Source organism: Dendroctonus ponderosae, unplaced genomic scaffold, assembly GCF_020466585.1.
Source record: "Dendroctonus ponderosae isolate FM_Combo_2020 unplaced genomic scaffold, Dpon_F_20191213v2 Dpon_F_20191213_3, whole genome shotgun sequence".
NCBI lineage: Eukaryota > Metazoa > Arthropoda > Insecta > Coleoptera > Curculionidae > Dendroctonus > Dendroctonus ponderosae.
The window spans coordinates 9,004,081-9,012,649 of NW_026018508.1; the positions used below are offsets into that span (position 1 = coordinate 9,004,081).

The window sequence follows — 8,569 nt, forward strand, 5'->3', positions numbered from 1 at the left end:
AAAAAATTAAGTTTGAGGAGCTTGTAACTCGAGAAATATTCAGATTTAGAATTTTTATACATGCTTACTGGAAAATTTCTTAACGCATTTTCCGACCATCCTGTATATACAGCTACGAACGTAAAAGCGTTTAAAATATTGTTAAAATCAGTCTTCTAATATTTACATAACTTTTAATCTTTGTATATCTACACTTTTTCACTTTTCTAATTTCCAGTGTTGATAATATACACCCATCTTCCAAAATTAAGCACATTTGTCGCAAATTATTATTCCAAATCATCTTATCAACTCACTAAATTGACAAATAATTAAAACATTTAAATGTTTGCGATAATGTCAATCCTACTTTACTTTTGAAGAGGAGCATATATTGAACAAAGGCTTTGATAATACTGGTCAGCAAAGGGCTTTCTTTAAATTAGAGAAAATCAAGTCGACATAAATGCAATTTGATCCACTGTATAACCAAATTAACCCTCAAGCAAACTATAGACACTGCTTTTTTCACTTCACTTAAACACATGTATCTATTCTTTTTTTCACTTTACACATGTCGCACTGAACATCACAGCACCAGTGAAATCTGCAATTGCAACGTTCATTTACAATTACCTCTTGGCTAATGAATCCTCGCCCACAACACAGTATCGAACAATTGTCAACTCCCTCTGAAGAACCATTACATTTTCGTCCATAGGTCCCTGAAAAAGGTAAACTGAATTTAGAAAATGGCAGAAATTGTATACTAAAACATATTAGTTGTTCACAGAAGATATCCAACAGACAAAACAGATTACATTTCAAAAAAATGAATTTGTCAACTTTAACCTGGGTTTTAATTTATGAACTTTAATCTGGGGATACTGCGATACGGTACCTTCTGCCTGTTATATATCAGCTGAGAAATATAAAATGAAGCAGCGTAAATTTTGCAGAATTCAGAGTGACTTGCACTAAACACTTTATATAACGTATGTTTAAAGCTTTTATCCACGACAGTTCAATATTGGACTAAGCAGGAGTTTTTTTTTAACTGCGGTATTGTCCATCTTTTTTTTTATTATTGGCGAACAATTACCCTTAATTCAATGGTATTGCTTAAATTACAAACTGATAATTCTGATCAATGAATTGTCTATCTGATGACTAAAAAGTTGTATGATGAAGTAAAATAAGATGAGCTTTTAGTTACACTCATAATTTTCCCAGTAAAACATTACTGAAATATCCCACAAAGAAGCCGATGAGGCTGTCCATTTTGATTTAATACACCATTAAATCATGTAAAAGTTCATTAGTCAAAATTAATTATATGTCAGTAATTTCTGAGACTCCCTAGATTAATTTAAAAAAAATCCAACCTTCTTCACATATTGCAACACAAATATAAGTTAGAATATACTTCATATAATTGAATATGTATTTACCTTGAATGCCGAATTCTGGATTTTTTTCGCAAAACGCCGGAGACAGCTCGTAGTACACCAAGTCTTTATCTCCAGGAGGTTTAAACTCAGAATTGTATGGTTTCAGCTGGAAACCATATTTATGTTTTCTTTTATTTTCTCGTTTTGTAGGAATGCTATTAGCTGTCGAGCCCTTTGGAAACCTGAAACCAAAACAATAAAACATACATGACGGAATGTAGAAATAATAATGTTCAGTAGGTAGTAATAACTACTAAAAAGAACCAATTATTAACAGTCTAAGTTTATTAATTATTACTTAAATATGCATGTTACCTGTTGGCGTGAGGTTTGTTAGGTTTGGAGGATGCTAAACTATGAGCTGCAATATGCGCAGGTTTGTCATATCTTTCTTTCAGAACGTCAGAAACAGTTCGAAAGTTGGTGAGCTTCATCCAACACGTCCGCATTGTACAAGAACCAGACATGCCATGACACTTGCATTCTCGTCGCATTAGCGATTGAACGTGCTGAAACAAAAAGGTCTCCTTTTAACTTAACTTGAAATTTTCATGCTGCCTTTTTCCTGTCTTAGCCATGCACCAAATAATATTAATATGTTACAAATATGTGACGTAAATCCGCTATATAAGTAAGCCGTAAGTGTGTGTTGTGTGTGGTCCGAAAACGGGCACTGCATTAAAATGCATATTAACTCGTTCAGAGCGACCATTACTAATAAAGTGACATTTGCTGCGGGCCATAAGCTCGGATAGGCTCTTATTAAACTACGTCGAAGTGATCTGTTTATTATTCTCAGTCTTTGGTTTGGTTGGGTAGTAATTCTGACCTGGTTTGCTCTCGTAGTTTGGACGTTTATTCACTTTGTTCAGTTATCGAAAGCGATGTGGATTGCGGAATCTTAACATGCATTTGCAGTCGCACCAAAACCATGTACATGTACGAGTTTGATCGAATGCATATCAATTTATTAAGGTCGGCAGCACCACAGCCATTAAATGTTACAAATTTTACATCAGTAATTGTCTACTGCCAATTTTTCGTGATAATCATCAGCATCCATGTGCCAAAAGAGTGAGGTACCTATTGATTTGATCAGATCCAACCAGTTTTTGGGTTTCTTCTGCCTTGAAGTCAGAATAAATAGCTTTCAACGCGTCTATAAACATTTTTTTCAGGGTCATATTTACATTTCAGCAAAAAACTGTAAAAAACTATACAGCTACAACTACGAAAACGTTGCGCAAAAAATTACGAAAGTCATCCCACAAGCAATCAAATTATTTTTAAGATTAAGGCAGTTAACCAACTATTGATATAGCCACTCATCAAAACGATGCAAAATTTGCTTAAATTTTTAAAATTAATAATTGATCATTTTTTTATTAAGAGATACTCACAGCGACCTAATTATGGTTGGCTTTATAAAATATATAAAAATGTAAAATGCGCATAAAGTTTTCCAGTCTGGCGGAGCCCAAATCAACCGATTATTTGCCTTAAAAACATCTTCAGGTTAAATCAAAATCAAACAGACGTTTAGGACGTTGACGTTATTGAGAAACTTTGATAAAGTGGCTAAGGCCTAATATGAAAATCTTGGAAACTATGCTTCAATCGACGAATTTTTTCACGTTTTTTACATTGGAGCTGATCACTGGCTTCACTCGAAATGTTTTATTTCAACGTTCATCTGAATCCAGATTATTGCACTTGACTATTATATATGTAAATATACTATTGGTTAACCACAAAGTTAAAATAATATGTTTATCAGTCAACATCTTCGCCAAATGAACAAAGGAACATTTATTCTTCTAGTTCATATTGCGTCCTAAGTCAAAAAAATTAATGAATTTTGCCCGTTTTTAATTGTGTAACTTGATATGTACGAAAAATTTTTCGACTGTTGTACACGATTACCAGTAAAGGTGTTTGGTTAATAAACGTATTTCGATTTAAATAAGCATTTAATTTACACTCAAAGATTTGGAGCAGTTACTCGATGCGATTCGGCACAAAAACCAGAATCAGATGCTCAACTTGAGTAAGTACTTCCTCGTACCATTTACTGTGAGGTAATTCTTACTTTGGCATTGAATACAAATTAGTTCGTGCTGCTCAGGGTGAGATCGTACCTACTTAATAATTTTCAAATGTGGTAAGCAACAGCTTCAGTTTAACGACGACATCTGCTAAGGCTGAGTTCATTCTTAATTTGCTTTCCAAACAATATTACAAGCCTGGAAGAACACATAACGTTGAAGCTTTGTACCGATTTAGTGTTCATAATGCCGAGGCTATAAAATCACTCTTTGGGCATAGAGTCTGCAGAACGAACAGTGGAGCTACTTATATGTAACTTTGATAAAAAAAGATTTGTGACTGTAGGTTATTTTTAAATCGAGATAGCTGATCGATTTTATTACCATTTTTTTCCCCTAAGTAGTTACTTATGACCTTACTTATGTTTTGTTGTCGTTTTTAGATTATATTATTTTTAGTTTACCAATACTAAGAATTAATTATTTTTCTAATAAAGTCACTATTTACCATCACTATTTCTACCATGATCATTATTGCGAATTTTCAATGAAAAATTTTTTGGAACCTAATACTAATAACAAAGTTAAACTGCAACGTTGTAACCTGTTCCAGAAAAATAACCATTTTGTTCACCTCTAGTAATGAAAGCGATCTTGATTCTTTTAAGCGATCAAAGATCTGAAGGATAAGGTATTTCATGATCCGAAATACATAGAAAGTTGCTTAAAATAATGTATTTTTAAAGGAGGGTGTAACAATTGAAAGATGGTTTGGTTCTTTTTTGGACATCCATCGAAAGCTCATCATATGCTGCTTGATGTTACACTCACGGTTAGGAAATAAAATATCGAGTATCACTTTATATATCAGCAACATGTACTACTTAATTAAAAAAATATATTCACATAAATAGGAGCATAATCTATCGAGCAAACCTCGAAGTTTGAACTCGGACGTTATTCATGTCGTCAATTTTACGTCTGGTTCTTGAGTAGGTACCGACTTTATGCAAACCAGTTTTGTAATATAATAAGTTATAAACCCTCCACTCTATGATTATTATGTCCGATGTCACCTCAAGTATTACGGAATGAAAATAAAAACATATTCAACATTAAAGCACACTTAATTTGAACGCCTAACTATGCACAAATATAGGACAAAAATATTTGTGTAGAGTAAATAAATACTTATATCAGATTTATTGGGTGAATTAAATCTCTTCAAAAATATATTGAAAATTAGTGATAGGAAATAAACTGTTTTTTATTTGTAAATTATGTTTCCTTATTTCATTTTATTTATATTCATATATAAGTTAAAGTTGACAAACGAATCAAATTAGAAAATCTGCTTACAAACGTGCAACGCATATCTGAAGTATTATAGCCAATAACGATTTGAATTAATTACTAAAACAAGCATATCGAAAATCCTTCTGGACTATATTGCATAGAAACAAGTTCAAACGAGCGACCTGAAAATATTCCCCGTGGATCGCTTTGAGTTCGATATGGCTAATGAGCGTTGAGATACCGCGCCAAGTCTTATCAAGACCAATTAATTCCATGATAGTCGGTGACTTACAACCAGCTAATTTTGGTTTATTAACACCGGTTAAGATAATCGGGTACTGCTTGAGTGCTTTTAAGACATCTTTGTTGAATCCCAGAAAATTGACCGATTGAAGATAACGGTCTATTTTCCATTGATTCACACCGCTATACATTAAAAGAAAACCTAAGGAAACACCCGCTGAATTTTAGATCATCTATCAGAAAGTCTATTCACTAAGTTAAACTTTACAATATTCTCTTCTCATTGATGTTCCCACCTTGGGATTGTCATCAAAACGCACTGTTCTTCGGTCTTTCAATGACCGAAGACAGCTTTCCTGCTAGCAGGGTGTATGCTTGAGGCCATTTATTCCACATATTAGGTGCTTGAACCTATTGTGTATTACCTATATCGAAGATCTGAAATCTTGGGGTGCATGACCAAGGTTGTCTATGCCAGAACTTTCCGGAAATTCAGAAAAAATGCAGGCCAAATTTGTCCGCGCTACGCAGATGGTTAACTACGAGCGGTCACAAGAAAATTCATGTTCTTTTTGTCACATTACAGACGTAACACGGTGTTTTCGCAGCGGGAGCACTCGGAGACACCTGTAGATACTCAGTTGGGGGTATGTTAACACTTGAAACATACGGCTATTGCCATCAACGTATGTTGAATATAAATTTGATGACAATTATTTACTATTGCTGGCGAGTATGAGAGTCAAAACTAAAATGGTCAGGCAGCAATCATTTATTTTGCAAATCAATATAGTCGAAACTTTGACGCAAAAAACATAGGGTTTAATTTCTTGCTACCATCTCTTGACCGATAAATCCACGGACCTAAATAGGGATAATTTACTGAATATTGAGAACACTTTTGGCACGAAATCGTTTCAGTGCAAGCAATTAAACGCCAGGAACGTACTTAGGATACTAATCCAACCATGATTGCTCACTATAATTTCGTAACTTGCTGGGAGCAACCAAACTATTGACGTGCAATCAAAGAGTTCAACACAGGGGAGGACTATGATTCTGCGGAGAGTTTTAAAAAACTTTATGATCATTGCAATACTATGTACCTAAATAAATTAATACGTTTTTGGTATTTACAAAACAACATAAATTATTCAACTACAACAATTTATGATCTTTTCGATTTCCTCCAAATAAGGAAAATACCAAAATTAGCAAAAAATACAGTTTGCATTTACTGTTTATAGAAAAAATTACAATTTTCTGCTCAAAGGGTACCTACTATCATTCTTCGACTCATTCATTTGCCCCAGCAAATATTCAAATGTTAACGTTACATAAAAAGCTCATTTAAAAACGCTAATTTTGACACTCTTTCCATACAATGATAAACAGGACGGCCAAAGATAAATAGCATAAATATCTTGAGAAAAACTTGAATATCCTTCTCCGGAAATAACAAAAATAAATTACTAATTAGATCTCTCGAAATGGTGCGTGTAAATCTATCTACGCTCCAGTACTCTCTAGCGTAAGAACTCTTAAGAAAATAATTAAGCGGCAAATTAAGATTGGCTGACGGCCATCGGCTTGTACGTTTGATATGAAGAGATATATACGGTCAGTAGATGCTTCACAAATTGTTCCGCGACACGATTCGGATATTTTACCAAACAGCACATATGTTCAGTTTGAAAAGCATCACCGCAGCCTGATCACATTATTGAGTAACGAATAGTATTAGTTCAGGAATAGATATTGCTCTAAATTTTAATAGAAACAGCACGGTTTAAACATTATGACTGAAACTCAGATCAGTTTTAATATGCCGCTCAGTGCCTATTCCAAGTCAGTGTTATGATTTTTTTCTCACTTTTGCGTTTTGTGTCATTAATCACTTGTTTCATCATTTATTTTTACCTAATTTAGTGATTTTTTGAAAAATTGTAAACTTAGCAGTATTACTGGCAATAGCAAGTGTGCACTAAAATAAAACCATTTGCTACAAATGGTGCTGAGATATTAAAGCTGTTTTCCTCTGCAATCATCTGTTGTTGACATTTTTAAAACCAAATTTGTTAAATAGAAAATAAATTTTGAGATACAAATAGATACTCAACAGCACTGAAAGACGCGTATAGAACTGTCCGCACTATTATTGAGATCACGGAAAGTGTACCTTTTTGGCACCAATATTAAACGCAGTATGAAAAAAATGCGTTGGAAATATTTCAGCCGGAGTTGGATTAATATGGATTGTCGGTTACAAAGAAGTTTGTCGATTGATAAACTTTTCAGGCGAATAGTCGGTCTTTATTTTCGTATTAATGCGGTAATAATTACCCACTTACAAACTTCCAATGTATTTTACGACAAACTGCTAATGGGCATACGAATCGGACTTTTGCTACACCGTTAAAAGCAAATAATTTGCAGCATCATTGCAAATATTTTCTATGTTCCAAATTTCTGAGTTCTTTTATTCAAAGTATCAGAAAGCAAAATACAAAGTACTTAATTGCCCTTGAGATTAAAGCGTATCCTTAACATTAACCGAACTCACTCAGATAAATCCAATATGGAATAGTAGCCAATCAAAAAAATAATGATTGAGGACGGCAATCACGATTAAATGTATCTTCTGACGTCGAGAAGATCAACATCAAGCCCAGAATCGGTAACGATCGTTCTATGTCCCAGAACACGTTCGTACTTTTATTTAGTACTAACATTTGTACCCATAATCGTTAATAGAAAATAAAACCGAGCCGAAAGGCAATAAAAGTTTTTTCCCGTGCGACGTCCACGGTGGGTATTTTGCAATGATTTTGCATGTATAGCATAATTACGATCGTACACACGTACACGCCCAACGTAAAAAGAAAATAAAGCGTCTTACATGGAAAGCAAATCAAACATAACAAGTAAAAGTTGGGAAACATTTTTCCTGCGGAAATTTGTCTTCGATAATTGCATCAAGTGAGTCTTTCAAAACATATCTATATATGTAGAGAAAGTGATATTTAAAAAGTGAAAAATAAAATAGTTGACTTACCCATCGCCCTGCTTCGTTGTTATGCAAGTTCATCTTCTCCCTCAAGCTTTTTCCTCGTTCTCCCGTATCAACAAACTCACGGCCAACTTTAATGCCAAACCCAACATTGTCTGAACATCCTCCCCACTCAAAACGTCTAGCAGTTGAAACTTCTTTAGTTTTACCATCGGTGATTTGTTGAGGGGAGCTGTAGTGTTTTTGGCAGTAACAACTTTCGATGGTACCTTCAGTGCATGCACGGGCTATCGAGTGCGTTACGGCTGCACTTGTGATTGCGTAGATGAAGGCTGTCTCAGGACAACCTGAAATTATAACAACAGTTTTAGATAATTAATATGTATTTACCTACTAAGTACTTAAGTACCGTTAAATGTACAGCCGAAAATTTTAATACAAGTTACTGCTATATACAGGGTGATTCAAAATTGGCGTCATTCCTCTGGAGGTGTTGTCTGGCGCTGTTATAGGAGTACAGAAAAACTAGTAAAATAAATTAATTG

General features: G+C 34.1%; 1 protein-coding gene across 1 annotated transcript in view; it reads right to left on the reverse strand.

Moving 5' to 3' along the window:
• LOC109545715 (protein Wnt-1) overlaps positions 1-8,569 on the reverse strand; it is a gene marked incomplete at its 3' end in the record, with an annotated part of 27,751 nt that continues 19,182 nt past the window's right edge. Inside the window, 4 exon segments of the mRNA XM_019916559.2 lie at positions 1-704; positions 1,431-1,612; positions 1,746-1,939; positions 8,070-8,371. Coding sequence (XP_019772118.2) covers positions 517-704; positions 1,431-1,612; positions 1,746-1,939; positions 8,070-8,371 — 866 coding nt within the window.